General features: G+C 37.8%; 1 protein-coding gene across 1 annotated transcript in view; it reads right to left on the reverse strand.

The window, feature by feature from the left end:
- igf2r (insulin-like growth factor 2 receptor) overlaps positions 1-15,295 on the reverse strand; it is a 46,939-nt gene that overhangs the window by 17,505 nt on the left and 14,139 nt on the right. Inside the window, exons 6-26 of the mRNA XM_031756266.2 lie at positions 14,011-14,122; positions 13,551-13,659; positions 13,210-13,369; positions 11,115-11,304; positions 10,813-10,916; positions 10,177-10,341; positions 9,337-9,480; positions 9,000-9,155; positions 8,768-8,905; positions 7,044-7,194; positions 6,279-6,447; positions 6,052-6,167; positions 5,756-5,909; positions 4,468-4,644; positions 4,280-4,375; positions 4,045-4,146; positions 3,131-3,293; positions 2,728-2,904; positions 2,369-2,515; positions 587-765; positions 59-146 (exon numbers count right to left, since the gene is read on the reverse strand). Of these exons, the coding sequence (XP_031612126.1) occupies positions 59-146; positions 587-765; positions 2,369-2,515; positions 2,728-2,904; positions 3,131-3,293; positions 4,045-4,146; positions 4,280-4,375; positions 4,468-4,644; positions 5,756-5,909; positions 6,052-6,167; positions 6,279-6,447; positions 7,044-7,194; positions 8,768-8,905; positions 9,000-9,155; positions 9,337-9,480; positions 10,177-10,341; positions 10,813-10,916; positions 11,115-11,304; positions 13,210-13,369; positions 13,551-13,659; positions 14,011-14,122 (2,997 nt within the window). The remainder of the gene's footprint in view (positions 1-58; positions 147-586; positions 766-2,368; positions 2,516-2,727; positions 2,905-3,130; positions 3,294-4,044; positions 4,147-4,279; positions 4,376-4,467; positions 4,645-5,755; positions 5,910-6,051; positions 6,168-6,278; positions 6,448-7,043; positions 7,195-8,767; positions 8,906-8,999; positions 9,156-9,336; positions 9,481-10,176; positions 10,342-10,812; positions 10,917-11,114; positions 11,305-13,209; positions 13,370-13,550; positions 13,660-14,010; positions 14,123-15,295) is intronic.

Here is a 15,295-nt window from a genome sequence, read left to right on the forward strand (position 1 = left end):
TTGTCTCTATGTTTAACCTTAAGTAACATTTTCTGTCCACTGTCACAGACGTTTTTACCTTGTGACTTCCTGATAGGGCAGGCCTCTGACGTCCGCCAGATGAAGACATATTCACAACCATCTATACGGTCAAACATGGGGGAGCCCTTGAAGTAAATACAAATGGACACAAATAATCAAAATTTAGATTAAAAGAAATTGCTACAGGTCGAGCTGAACATGCAACATTTAAAAGAAAAAAATGAATTTTTATTTGTGATTTGCCTAAAACAGACCAGACCAGAAAAAGCAACAAAAGGTATTCAGAGATTAATTCGGTACACATCTCAAACAAATAAATAGCAAATAGAAATAGCTTTCAGTTAGTGAGTTAAAGTCTTTAACAGTGCTACTGAAGATAGCACTAAAATAAACAGTACAAGTTTTCTCACTTAGCCTCTATCGCAATAAGAAACCAGAAAACAAACATCACATTTTTCCTACCAAATCTGGTCCACACAACTAAAACATTTATATTATAATAATATCAAATAGTCATCTTGTGATCATTATGACTGGGTTAGTTCAAGAGTCTAAAAACACTCACCGGGTTTTCATCACACTGAAAGATGATGCGAGTTGAGTACTGGGACGAAGACCCGCATTTGTCTCCATTCTGGTACACGACGCTGATGGAGCCATCTTCTGCTGCCTGTGGGCTGGACTGGATGTATCCCAGGTTGTATCCTTTGCCATCAATGACAACGCAGGATCCCAAAAAGCCCACTGCAGACAATACAAAATGTTATACTCTAACTATTTGCCTGCATTTTTCCAATAATATCCCGTGCCATCCTTACAGTCTAGCATTTAGGAAAATGCCTTTCCAAAAAACAAAACAATAAACCAAAAAACAGTCATTCATAGTTTTTATTTAGCTTTGATGACAACATGCATTTGCTGTGAGATGATTTTTATAAACATCACAACATTTATTTACATCCAGAGCTGAATTAAATGTTAAGAACTTGTATTGATGATGGAAGAGTCAGACAGCTGCATAAAGTTTTCTTTCATTTGTGGAAAAACTTGGTCATTGACTTTGTACCGTAAGTAGAAGTGCTTTCCGAATGTTAAACATAGCTGTGATTTCAAATGTTGATTTCTTTTAATTATTTGGTTTTTTAATTGATCTCTAACAGTCAGCATCCAAGATTTTTCTTTTTTTTTTTTTTTATTGGACCACATCAGTTCCTGAAAGATTCCATTTCCCCACTTTGGTTACAGATTTTCATAAATGCATTGCACAGTTTCTAAACCAGTTTCTGTAGTTTCATATTCTAAGTTACTTTCTTTGCTTGATGCAAGCCAATAATTTGACCTTTGTGAAACGGAGTAAAATCTCTTCTCCACTCACAGAATGGCAACGTGGTTGTTTACAAAGAGAGAAGCTACTCACTGCATCAGTTAGGGTTCATTAACCCGTTCCACTCAAAGCAATATTAATCACCAATCTCCAATGGAAGACTCTTCTTATTCTCTGCTCTGCTTATTTACACCAAGTAAATGAAGTAAGTCTATCAAAAAACATATATGTCAGACTTAACTGGGTGTATTTTATAACAATAAATTGTAAATGAAGGCCTTGAGGCGACTTTTGTTGTGATTTGGCGCTATATAAATAAAATTGAATTGAATTGAATTGAAAATCAGTTAACCAGCAACCTGTACAATTTAAATGTGGTATCAGACTAGGTTAACAGTTCATCTGCATATTTTAATACAACTTCTGGAGGATTACTGCAGATTTTTCGCTGTTTAAAACAAATGGCTGTGAAAGGAACAGATACAAAGTTTGTTTGTCTTCACATTGGAGTTTGCTGATCAGGGGCTTTGGTAAAAGTAAAAGTTTAAATGGTGGTCACCAGAACAGCTGCTTTTTTGGGCGCTAGAAACACGTGTTCTTTAACTCTACCTGCGCTCATCTTCTCAGCATTGACTCAGTCTCTTTGCTCTTTGCAGTGTGTAAACAGACTCTGGCTTCACATTAAACTGTGCCAACGTCATAGTCTCCGCTGCTGTTGTTGGTGTTTCTGTTTAAAACAGTCCCCTGTGTGGGCTTAATGTTGTCAGAATTTTTATTCAGTAGCTGCTCCTAAACATGTTTGCATTGCAAGTCTGCTTTAGTCGCAAATGTGGGTGAAACGCTCTCGTTGGCGTTTCCATGGTGACAATGGCGAGCTACAGAGCCGTGCCTTAAAGTTTGTATCGAGAATTTTTTATAAACAAATTATTCAAAATAATCAATGAATTGCTGCAGCCCTTGTTGTGTCAAATCCTCGTCAACGTCAAATTCTCTTATGTCTATCTAAACCTATTAATTTCTCACCTGGACACTCATCTACACGTGGGAGGGGTTTGCAGACGTTGATATAAAACCTCCTTGATGTGCCCGAATCTGTGTTTATGGGATTCCATGGGTAGTCATCTTGATCCCGGATCAGGTGACTCAGGTCATACTCATTACCATGTAAATCTAGAAGTGAAAAAAATAAATCAGATTTATTAATTAATAAATGAAGACATGTTCAAGTTAGTAAACTTGTTTTTTAATCTAACAAATTCTAAAAAAAAAAAATAGTGACACCTGAAAAAAGAAGCCATGATAATTAATTTATTTGTGTGTGTGTGTGTGTGTGTGTGTGTGTGTGTGTGTGTGTGTGTGTGTGTGTGTGTGTGTGTCCAAACCTGTGATCCTGCAGTCAACTGGAGCAGGCATGCAGGCCAAAGCGGTGGAGAACTCAAAGAGGACGTCATGGGCCACATGGTGAGGTGAAGAACTCATGTCCTCTCGCACCAGTTTTAAGGATCCAGGGTAAGACTTTGGATCACACACAAAATTAATCCGGAAGGTGTCCCGAGTTGCTGATGAAAAAGCAAAAAAAAAAAAATGGAGGAAAGTCACAAAAAGTGCACCACTGTAACGTAAAAATAGCATCAGTATTTTTGTTTATAACCATCGTGTCGTTTGATCAAAATACAAATGAATGGACACTTGGCTATGTCCATCATCAGATCTCACTGTGTGACAAATTTCAAGATCCAGCGTGAACTGCTTTATTTTGTACATTTTCTATTGTGCTTTTGCTACCTGTCGGAGCGTCAACAAGTCCCTTGTATGTTAGTTGGAGGATGCCGTCAGTTGAATACTTGAGGGTCTTCTCCACCCCCACAGGGCTGATGGGGTGCTCGTTCTCCAGCTCACAGCCGGCAATTCCCTGACCACATTCAGCTACATCTGAGCAGATGTTTACCTGCAGGTAGGTGGGATACCACTTTGAGTTTGTGTACAGTTTCCTTTATGCTATATTTCATACCATATAATAAGTAAACATCTTAATGACAAAGTCTGTGAATACACAGTCGAATGATGTAGTCCAGCATCACACATCCAATTCAAAAACTAAAAAGAATACAAAACAAAAACAGGTAAATCAGCAGTAAAAAGACAATATTTTGGATCATTTTAGTCACTTGCCTGCCAAAGCTTATAAATGTTGGTATTTAAGTTTTATACTTTTAATATGTTTTTTGTTTGTTTTTTTATATGTGATTAATAGGTTACATTTTTATTTAAAATGTTAAATTCAATTTTATTTATATAGCACCAAATCATTTTATATTGTAAAGACCCTGCAATAATACAGAAAAAACCCCAAGAGTTGAGCAAGCACTTTGGCGACAGAGGGAAAGAAAACGTCCCTTCCAACAGGAAGAAACCTCTGCAGAGGTTAAAAAAATTAAAAGAAGAAGAAAAAAAGTGCTAGTTACACCCAAATCCCTTTCTAATAAATGTCAGCATTCGTTACCCTACACGGTTTGCAATTAAATTCCCTCCTCACAATGCTTTATTTGATTAGAATTTAATACAACCATTTTTAAAATATCACTTGAAATGCAAAAATGCAATGTTTTCCATAGCACTGCGACACTTCCATGCAACACTTGAGAGCTATAATTTGCAGAAATTATGTATGCTGGCAGAATATTATTGAAGTGTCTTACCAGGAATTTCTTGCCATTCCCACTTGTATTGTATCCGGTCTTGGAAGCCAAAGGCATTAGGTTGTACTCAAAGCCAGTGTTGGGGTCCACCACAGCACATGTCTGATACGGCGAAAAAACCAAAAAACCCCCCCCAAAAACCCAAGCAGATTACAACCATTTTGTTAAGTTTACCACAGTGTATAAATTACAATTAAGGCAAATTAGGAATTAAGATCCATGCAAGTACACTTACATTGTTTGTGATGGTTCTGATGGCACAGGCTGCATTGGTCTCCCACATAAAGGTGGCAGTGCAGTTCCGGTAACCCCGGAATTGCGGTCCCATAGACTGAACAGTGTGAAGCACAAATATTGTTACACTCAAATCACCACCGTAGACAGCCAGCAAGCCATTCTCTTCTCAAAACTGCATTTACTCACGAGAGTCCCTCTGGAGCAGACCAGGTGAATGCGCGTTGTATACGAGAGTTTCTGACCGTCCGAATCACAGGCAGAGCCATCTGTGAACTCCAGCATAAGGCGGTCCCGTGCTTCAATGATCGGCCCTCGCTTTGAAATGCCCATGTTACTGACTGACACCACCTCCTCTACAGAGCCCTGAGGAGAGGCAGGAACAGGTAAATAATTCAGTATCAGACACCACTTACACTCTGCAGTTACTTTGAAATTCTTATTCAAATGTTCACCCTGAGCATGTTATTATAAAATGGGTGGAAGCAATATTAAAAAATAAAAAAGAGCAGCAACAACAAAGAAAAATCATTTGCTGAATGACTTTGTTTACAAAAATATAGCAAATCATATTTTGTGTCACTTTCTTAGGTGGGATTCTGGGTTATTAAATGTTTGGTACGCCTATATTCATGTCCAGATCTTTCCATCTCTAAAGGCACACTAGACGAATCAATAAATATTAACATATTAAAAATAGTGTAGCAAAATAAGTATTATCGTTTCTGTCAATTGTAATATAAATTATATGAAAAGAGGAAATGGTAAAACTGAGCTCTCTTTTGAATTTGTTGTTGCCAGCTCTGTTGTCAGAGTTGACTTTAACTGTCAATGACACATGTAGGGATGGTAGTTAGACACAAAGCCAGACAAATTTAAAGTTCAAATCAGTCCACTCTGCAAACTGCTTCTTGGTTGAATTCCTTTAACCAGTGGTAAAGTCATACCTCTCACTGTTCTCTTTGCAAATACAGAAAGTTCTTTTTTCATGAGCAATACATTAGTAAATCTGTCCCACAGTGGTACAGTCACAATTCTCTAAAACCAGCAAGAAAAATTAAAACAATCAGTCATAAACCGCAACCCCAGTGGATTTGCAACAAGACCCCCTTTCAAGTCAGTTTCACAGTCCTTCTTGTCAGGCTATATATAAAAGATTTCAATACAATGAGAAAAGATTCAAAGTCAAATTTGCCTCAAGATCTTTGAAAAACGCATGGCCTCGACTACCCAATCAGAGTTGGCAAATGGGTGTATAGCTAGACTCACTGGTGTCCAGATTCTGATTTTGACAAGGTGTTTTGAGGATGATACTCAACCTATGCTTTCTTGTGTTACTGCAGTTCACCATCTGGTCTCCACCAGGGAAGGTTCGGTACAATGCTAAATATTCACCAGAAGACTGACACGAGCTGTGTGTTCCTCCTCAGTAATGTTGCATCTCTCTGATTCAGTGGAGGTGTTTAATGTTACAGACCTGTTTGGTTACATATTTCATCTCGCAGATGGATGCATCGCGGTCGCAGCCATGTACAGGGCTGATGGGGCGACATACGTTGATGTAATACTTCTTCAGATTATTGCTGTCGGATAAGTCCATCACCTGCCAGTTGGAGGTGGTGCGTGACAGGCTGAAATTGAAGAAGAAAAGCTTGACGAGGAGGACAGCAGATTGGAAACAATTCAGTGCTGGACTGGATGTACTTATTTTCATGGCCTTTGATTTAGACACTGGTAAAGCAGCTGCTGCACAATGATTTTTAAAAGCATTACCTGGATAAGTCATACTGTTCCAGTGTGTCTGGATCGGTCACCAAACACTCATGAGGTCTTTCAGGGCACGCGTAGGAGGTATACCAGCGGAAGTTGTACGTGTACTTGTCTTCTACCTGAATGAAGATTTTAACAAACACATGTTTATATAAAAAAATCATACAGGAGACACAAAATACGTCAAACACTGTTTAAACAATCTGACAAAGAGGTAGGGAGGATTTTACCTGGAATTCTGGGTATCCTGGTCCAATTTTTGGGTCACAGAGGAAAGAGATGAGCGTAGATCTGGGAGTGTGCTCTTCGTTGTTGTATGGGGTGCCGTTACTGTAGTTCAGCTGAATCAGCCCATCGTAGTACGACAGACGGGAGTTCTGTTCCCCAAGACTCCAAAAACTAAATAGGAAAGGCGGGAGAAAAAAAATATGATGTAACTTATTCATGTTTCTTTATTGCTGAGTGTATTTAAATCACTCAGTTTCAGAATCTTTAATTTAATAATGAGTGTGTTATTCAATATTGACCTAAACTTTTTACACACAATGTTTTGTGTTGGGACGTAAAATGACCAGTATAATGTACAAAATGCAGATTGATAGAAGGAATGCTTAACTTAGGGTTCCAAAAAATATAGATCCTAAACTAAATACATTGTTGCACAATGCGTGACGCTCATTTATCCCTCTTCTTTCCACTACACCTTCAATACAGCAGGAATTTGCAGTGCAATCAGATGGAGGCAGATTATTATTGAATTCTTGATCCAATTGGTATTAAAATTAGCAAACTAAGGTAACACAGCAAAAGCACACTACGAATACTTCAGGGATCATTTATATTGATTTCTCAGATTTGTGAGAAAATTCAAGTCAGTTCATTTTTTAAGCACGGTTGTTTTTAAAAGTGCTTAAAAGTGGAGTGAAAGTTGAGAAAGTGGGGCAGAATAGAATAAAGTGTGATTCTTCTTGCATTTTCGTAGCCTGTAGTCTTACTTCTTTTCCACCTGGCATGCGCCGGCCTTCTCAGGACACGACGAAACAGTGACTGGACCACAGACGTTGATGTAATACTGATAGATGCCTTTAGTCAGGTTGTAAAAACCACCACGAGGCTTGGAGAGGGGCGACAAGTCGAAAGAGAAGCCTGTGGAGAAGCAGAGGTTAGTTAGAGGTTAACAAGAGGATTTAAAGTAAAGAGACAAGAAAAAGGCAACCACTGGTTTTTTTTCTTCCTGGTTTGCCATCATGAAAGTAACATGTGAGAGGACACGCGTGTAAACTACCATGATACAGGTATTACATTCTCCACTAGGGGGCAGTATCGAGCAAGAGTGGTGAAACCATGGTGTGTTCAGTTGACTTTTTATTAATTAACTTTTTCAAGATTATCTTGTCATTCCTGGCGTGCGCACACACATGCACACACGCACGCGCACACACGCACACACGCACGCACGCACACACACGCATGCACACGGAATTAATTGTTAAGAAAACATAATTCATTTTGGATTTGGAAGTACCAAGTTTTAAAACGATCACATATTAAATGGAGCAAGATCCACATTCACTTTTCTATCCCCTTTTTGTATTTATATATCAGAAGACAACAGGTGTTTTCTTTATTTTCTTTTATAACAGTTCATTTAAACTGCATAAAAACTACAAAATATGCAATGAGCTCTAAACTGAATTGTCTGGAAGATGATGAAAAAAATAGATATGAAGAAATACTTTCAATTGTGATTTTTTTTTGCATACTTATTTGTCCTCCATTTCTTCCAAATATAAAGTATATTTGACAGCAAGGCACAATCAGCTGTATTTGACACAGACTGTCAGATTGTGTGGAGAATGTTGACGCTGGCAGACAAATATAGAGTAGGTGCGCCCCACTGAAGGCAACAGTGTTAATTAGAGCTAAAATCATTAGTCAGTTAATCTCAGTTCACTGCTGTTAAATTTAAACTTAACTGAATTCAGTGCGAGACATTAACGTCAGCATTTAGTTATCTTATCGACTGACAGAGGTTTACCCTGACTTTTACAAACAGCAGTGTTTTTCAAATACAACATTCCTGCTTGGAAAGGACAACTGGGTGAAACAAATGAGATCAATGCATTTACTGTCTACTGAGGTAAAGCAGACTAGCCCAGACTTGCTTTGCAAATCTTTAAAGAGCTTTACTGTGTGAATCAGTGAAGAAAACATTACAACTTAGTCTGCAGTTAGTTAGTGTTTATTATAATCTGTAACTCTACAGAGACGTTGACAGTCAACTGATTTTGGGGTCTGATTTTTGCACTTTTACAAATGTGTTTCTGTTTGTTATGATTTTTTAAATTCAATATAAGTGCTGGGTTAATTGTACCATTTTCTAGCAGTTCACAGTCAAAACAATGAACTACATCATGACTGTAGTGATTCAAAGCCAGTGGAAATTAATTAAGAGCTCAGAAAGTTATATGATCAGATTTCCAAGTGAGACGTGAAGGATCATGATTACCCCCTTTTATCTTTCAAGGAAAAACTTACAAAGAAACTTATTTATGGCTTTATTTATGGATTTATGGCTGAGAAATACCATTTTCTCCTTCCTAAAAGCCTCTATTAACCCTGTTGCTACCTTGTTCTCTTCCATCCTTTTTCTTGCTCAAATTAAAAACTAATGAGGAAAAGCCCACATATATTTTATAGTTGTGTGAGCGTGTCATACCAGCTTGAGGGTCCTCCACCTTGCAGTTGTCCCCCTGCGTCTTCGAGAGGACGCAGGCGGCGGCTGTGTACCACTCCAACTCATAAACACACTTATCAGATGTGACGCCAAGAAGGACAGGAGCGCTATCGAGATCTCCTGCAGGAGTACAGGAAAAAGAAATGCAAAAGAGTCAAAAGTAGCAGAAACATAACTAAGAAAACAGAGGAGAAGAGGGTTTTAAAAAAAATACCTGGTTTGCACTTGAGAGTCAGCATAGTTTTGATCCTTGTCTTGTTTTTGGTGCAAAAACCTCCATCAGTATACACCAGCCTGATGTCGTTTCCAATTTTGGTTTTCTGGGGAGACGAGAGGAAGCTTCCCAGGCTGACAGTTCTGTTATTTTTATCTGAATAAGAGACAATAAATAAAGCACAATGGTTATATTCAGAAAAATACGGTTTGTCTCATACTTATTGGGGGAAGTATGCATGAGGACCAAAATACTATAACTTGTCAACAAATCTATTGAAGTACTCAGATTCAACCAGATTAATCTTTAAGAACGCCCTCCTTGTGGACATTCTTACCCACGGCACACATGGCGGCATCCACTGGACAACCAGCTGCCCTTCCTGTAGGGACGACTTTGTGGCAAACATTCAGGTAGTAACGTGAGTCTGACTTTGACGATTTATCATCCACCACCTCCCAGTTCTCACTGCCCTCTGACTCTGAAGCAAGAAAGAAAAAACAAACATTAAAAAAAGTTGTTTTTTTCCCCTAATTTTTCAGTCCCATCTGAAAGCATGGTACTGAACAGGTGCTACAGTGAGAAGCTATGGGCACAACCAATTGAATTAACAGTAATTATAATAAAAGCAACAGGGAAAACATACTAAGAGTATTATAATTTTAATTAGAACCACGTAGTAAATTATTGTGTGTAAACCTAAAGAGACAAAACACGCTAGATCGACAGTTTTCAAAGTGAAATACAGAAATTTTTTTATGCTGAGTAAATAAACTTAAGCATAAGGTATTTGTAGTTAGGTATATGCATGTATTTATGTACCCCATTTCCTCCTTAACAGGTCGGCCAATCTGAACCAAACTTAATACCAACATCACTGCACAACAACGACATGAAAAATTATAATAAATCCCAATACTTTTAATTTTCCTATATATATATATTATGTCATTTCATCATCATCATCATTACCCCGTGTCACTCATATGTAACTTAACAGTCACCAAAAGTTGCACCAGGGAAGAAATTGTGTTCAAGTCACCGCTAAACACTAAATTAATAATTTAAAAAGGCACCATGGGCCTGCCAAAAACTAGGCTTTTGGTGGAAAAGCAAAATAAAATGTGGAATCAGACCAGTACTGGAAGAGAAATTTAACTGATCTGTTAAAACTCACCTGGGTATCTTGTGAGGGGTGAAAGGTCATAACGCTTGTCGTCATCTGTGACCCGACATAACAGATCCTCCTTCTCTTTGACGCAGGCAAACGCCGTATCCCAGTTAAAATAATAAGTACAGTCGGTTTCCCCAGCAAACTCTGGATTCCCTCGCCCGCCGTTGGCTGCAAGAATTAAAGGCAAATAATATAAAAGCAGTTAATAAAGACTGAACTTCACTTGAAACTCCATATTTATACATTAAAGGAACAATGTGCAAATTAAACAAAGTGAGCCTTACAATCATATCTTATTTATTTAAATGGTAATTGTGCATTTATTTCATGAATGTAAATTGTATTACAGTTGTCTTAGAGATTCTGTATACGGAGCATGTTGCATGGACAAAATTTATGACTGCAATGGCCTCATTCACCACTCCAACGATGCTCATAAACACTAAATATTATTTTGATTTCCCTTTTTGGAGTTTGACCTCCTATTTGCCTTGTCTGTGCAATTTGCCTTGTTTTACAAGGCAGAACACCGTGTAACTCTTTTATAATACAGATATGTCTGCTCTGTTTTTTATTCTACTGCCAGGTGGTGACAAGAATTTCAGCATCTGTGAGAAAGCAAGAAACAAGTTGACTCACAAGCAGTCTTGTTGCACTGAAAGTTGATGATGGTCATTCTCTCAAAGCCAGAGGAGCATTTGAGGCCATTTGGATAGATCAGAGTCAGATCTCCATCTGAATAACTGAAGAGGAGGAAAAACAATGGAAAGGGGAAGTAAGGCAAGATTTGCTCTACAGCTTCATGCTCATGGATCAATGTCAGGGTATCATTTTGACAATTTACACATCTCAACAAGCAAGTTTATTAAATCAAATTAGAAAACTTATTTTCAGATCCTATTCCTACTCCTATACACACTTCACAAACACACAGAAATTACCGTAATGTCTGGTTCTGATATTTTCCAGCCACAACCTTCCTGTCTTCGCCATTCTTCACCTGACAGGATGATATGAACGGCCCCTCACCACATTCCTGAGTGGGAACCCTACCACATATGTTCAGGTAGTAGATGTAGCTGTTAGGTGTGCCACTGGGCGCAGACTGTGTATAGTATGGATGATCCGAAGCTACGAACACAAGAAAGCATTTGAAAGTTTCAGTCAACATGTTACTGATTTTTATCTTACTGCATGTATGGACATTACCTATTAGGAATATCAACCGAACTAATAACTTCTTTTCAATATCAAAATTCTGACAACATGATAACTACACATATATGTATGTGTATAATGTTTGTTTAAACATATATAATACATATAGCTAGGTGATAGTTAACTTAGCTAAGGCTGGAGGCAGCTCTTCTAAAACTCTTATTAAACTGTACAAACTGTTGCTTAATATGTGGAAGATCAAAAAAGGACATAATGTAAGAATTTGTTTTTTTGTTTTTGTTTTGTTTTTAAATAACTGTCGAATAAATCCTATGTTTCAATTTCCCGGACCCTCGAAATGTTGAAGAATATCAAAGCCTCTAAAGATTCTTTCACTTTTTCTATTAAGCTAAAAATGAAGCAAGCATACTGGCTGCATCTCAGCACAGTGCTCAAAAAAGAAAAGAATGCATTCAAAACTCATCAGATCTCACTCCAGTGACCTGCTGGAGGTCATTTTGTAAGGCTCTAGTAGAGCTCATCTTGTTCTGCCCTTGCACAAAGGAGCAGATTCTCATCCTGCTGATCGTTTAAGGACTTTCTATGGCTTTTCCAGCTCTCCTGGAGTAACTGTCTATATCCTGGAATCTCTATTCTGCTCTTGAAACTGTGCTGGGAAACACAATAAACCTTTTGGGAATGGCACATATTGATGTGCCATCATTGAGGAGGCTGAACTAGTGAAACTAGTGAAAAAACAGTCAGAAAAGATGAGGGGAGAAAAATGTCAGTGGGTTCCACCTGTAGAACCATTCCTGTTTTGGGGGTTGTCACTGTGTTGCCCCCCAGCACACCTATTCTTAATTTCATGACACCAAAAATGATTAGCAACCCCCTCTGCTACTTATTTGAGTAGGTCAATATTCCAGACATTTAATGTCAGAAAATGTGATGTCTTTTTATCTTATCCATAAAAAAAAAAAAAGGGGGGGGGATTGCTAATGGCTATCAGCTCTGGTTTGAAATAAGCAGTTTGTCAATTTAAAGAACAAGAAAAATGTTTATACAGTCACACCAAAAAATGAAGCAGGCAGAGATCCGAAAACAAACATGAGAAAAACATATTTTTCCTTAAGTTTTTTTACTTGAAACTATCCTTTTGTCCCAAACTGCAGACTGCATCGTGGCACACAGACTTCAAATGGACTGTGGCAGTGAGTGGAAAAACCTTTCACATTTCTAACAATGAACTGACAAAACCAGGAGGTTCATACACCATTTAGTCATAAAGTCACTTCCTCTAAATGGGCCTAAAAAAAGCAGCAACACGAGACAGTTAAATATGTAAAACAAGTTTTGTGTAACTGCCAAAAAAAATAAATACAACGTTTGAGCTTTATTTTGCTTTTACACTACACTTCAATTTAATTCAGTTTTATTTATATAAACAACAGCTGCCTTAAGGCAACTGACAGTTTTGTTTTTACTAGCAGTCCTTTGATAGTTACAACCTTCTTTTTCTAATTGTAGAAACCAGTTTGAGGAACAAGGATGTATTTGTCACATGGCAGCGTTTGTAAAGCTAATAACTCATCATGTTAACGTGACATCAGCTGAGTGTGGTTTACTTAAGTCCCACTGAAGCAACTGTACTCATCATTTATAATAATGATGCATCAAATTACAATGGTCATACACTATGACAAAGTTATGTGAAATATAAAAAAGGTTTTTAAAGCCATATTTTTGGGAAACATTTTTATTTTCATTTGATTTTAATGGTTCCCATTGACATTTCATTCTTCATACAATTATAAGGAATAACTTATAAAAGGTTGTTTAAGCTGTTTAAGATGTTTTAGAGGAACAAAAACTTACAGGCTAAAGTGAGAGGAGTTAGGTCTATGGAGATGTCATGCTGTTCGCTGGTCAGTTTGCAGGTATGACTCTCCAGATAGTCTCTGTGACAAGCGTATTCAGTGACCCACTCCACATCGTAATGGCATTCTGACTTAGCTATCATCGTAGGAGTGCTGCCCTGTGAATGTGAAAATTAAGTAAAGTTAGGGGTTAAGGTTCATTCTGCTAGCTGTGCAAAAAAAAACACCCCCTCACCTCCCAAAAAAACAACAACAATAACAACAATAATAACAATGAGTATGAATACATTTTAAGCAGTGAAACAAACAACTCATCATGAAGACTGCAGTGTAACCTACCAAATGCCTGCTTGATGGGCATATGAAGGTGATGTTGACTGCTGGTTTGCTTGATCCACAGATTGCTGGAGAAGTCGAGTCGTCACTTAAAGAATACTGTAAACTCAAGCTAGAGAGGAAAAAGTGCAAGAAGTATGAAAAACTACTAAGAAAAGGTCTTCTTTTCATGTTTATTTTTTCATATAACCAGTTGGTGCTGACTTAACCTGTGTTCAAACTTACTAAAGGTTATGTCAACACATACATATATTTAAAAACATGACTATAGCACATCTGCACATTCTTGACCTTCTGATAATCTTTTATTCCTGCATATACTGCCTCTTAGCGCCAAGATTAGAATTTAATTTCAAGTTTCAACTCAAAACTCAAAAAGCACCAGACAGCTCCAAAAACAAGCTTCAAATTACTCTCATAACTTTTACACTGAACAGGAAGTAAACAAACATGAAGAAAGTACCTGTCATCAGTCATTAGCTCTAGCTGCTGGGTAGGAAAACCCATGTTGTATGCGCTATCATGGGTGAAGAGGCAGGCTGCAGAGCCCTCTGTACAGCGTTTGTCTGGTAGGTCTGAGAGACGATTGAGGAGAACAAAGATTTAAAAAAAGATTCTTAAATTTCTTCATGTTAGAAAACTAATTCGGTATGATGACGATATACAGGACAGTATGAAAACAACAGTCACAAGTTCCTGCCCCTTTGTTTACAGCTGCTTAACGGGTGTTAAACAGCATTTAGCTTGGTGTTCCTCCGAGCATCATTTTTTCACGTCACTACTGGTGTCATTTGGTGAACACAATTCTTTGGTTCACCCTCACCGATGTGTTAGTGTTTTGTTTTTTGACTGAAGCAAACAGCTTGATCTCATTGGGAAAAAAGAAAAAAGCCTCAAAAGAGTATTTTACACCATCTGCTCCGCACCAAACAGCATAAACGTAAAAACAGTGACTATGTCGTGGAAAATTTAGCAACATAGTGTGTGTTACGCAATGCAGTGAGCAGTGCTGCAACTTTTACACAACAGAACCCAAGCAACCACTCAGTAGGATGCATTGTGATTGGCCTGTTTAGCACTGTCAGTTCTGTCAATGTCAGTTTTTAAATTCATCAGTGAGCGACTTAGAATCATGTCTTCAATAGAACTCTGGCCCCAGTGAGGATAATCACCTATGCCTTTGCACACCTTAGCTTATTTGACAACTCATAGTGGGTTAACCACCTTCAAGACAATCAAGGGGACAGCTCCCCCATTAGTGGTTAAATACCCGGCAGTCTCCATCAGTCGTCTTAGAACTGAACCGGGCTCTTAATGAGAGAAAAAAACATCTTATTAACACCAGAAGTTTTGTCCAGCTGCCTTCTTTTCAAGCCCTCAAAGCCAAACACAGAGCTAAAACCATGTAAATAGTGGAATCTGGAATCCATGTAAATGAAATGACAGAAACATGAAAAACTACAAGTAATTATATATTTAATTTTAACACCTTGATTTTTTTATTTTACATTTAAATTGAAAATTTTAATTTGCAAAAGCATCACTATTGCTTCTATTTCTATTGCTTTCCAGTAATTGCTTTGTTTAACATACAATGTGGAGATGCAATATTTTATTGTGCCGTATTATAGTAATGACCATCTATAGACCTACAAGGCATGGATCTAGATTTAGGGAATACATGAAAACAAAGAAGAAGGGCCTTTAAACAGGCTCCCTTTCTGCTCTGTGCACACTTTGTCAATATA

This window comes from Oreochromis aureus, linkage group 15 (assembly GCF_013358895.1).
Source record: "Oreochromis aureus strain Israel breed Guangdong linkage group 15, ZZ_aureus, whole genome shotgun sequence".
Lineage (NCBI taxonomy): Eukaryota > Metazoa > Chordata > Actinopteri > Cichliformes > Cichlidae > Oreochromis > Oreochromis aureus.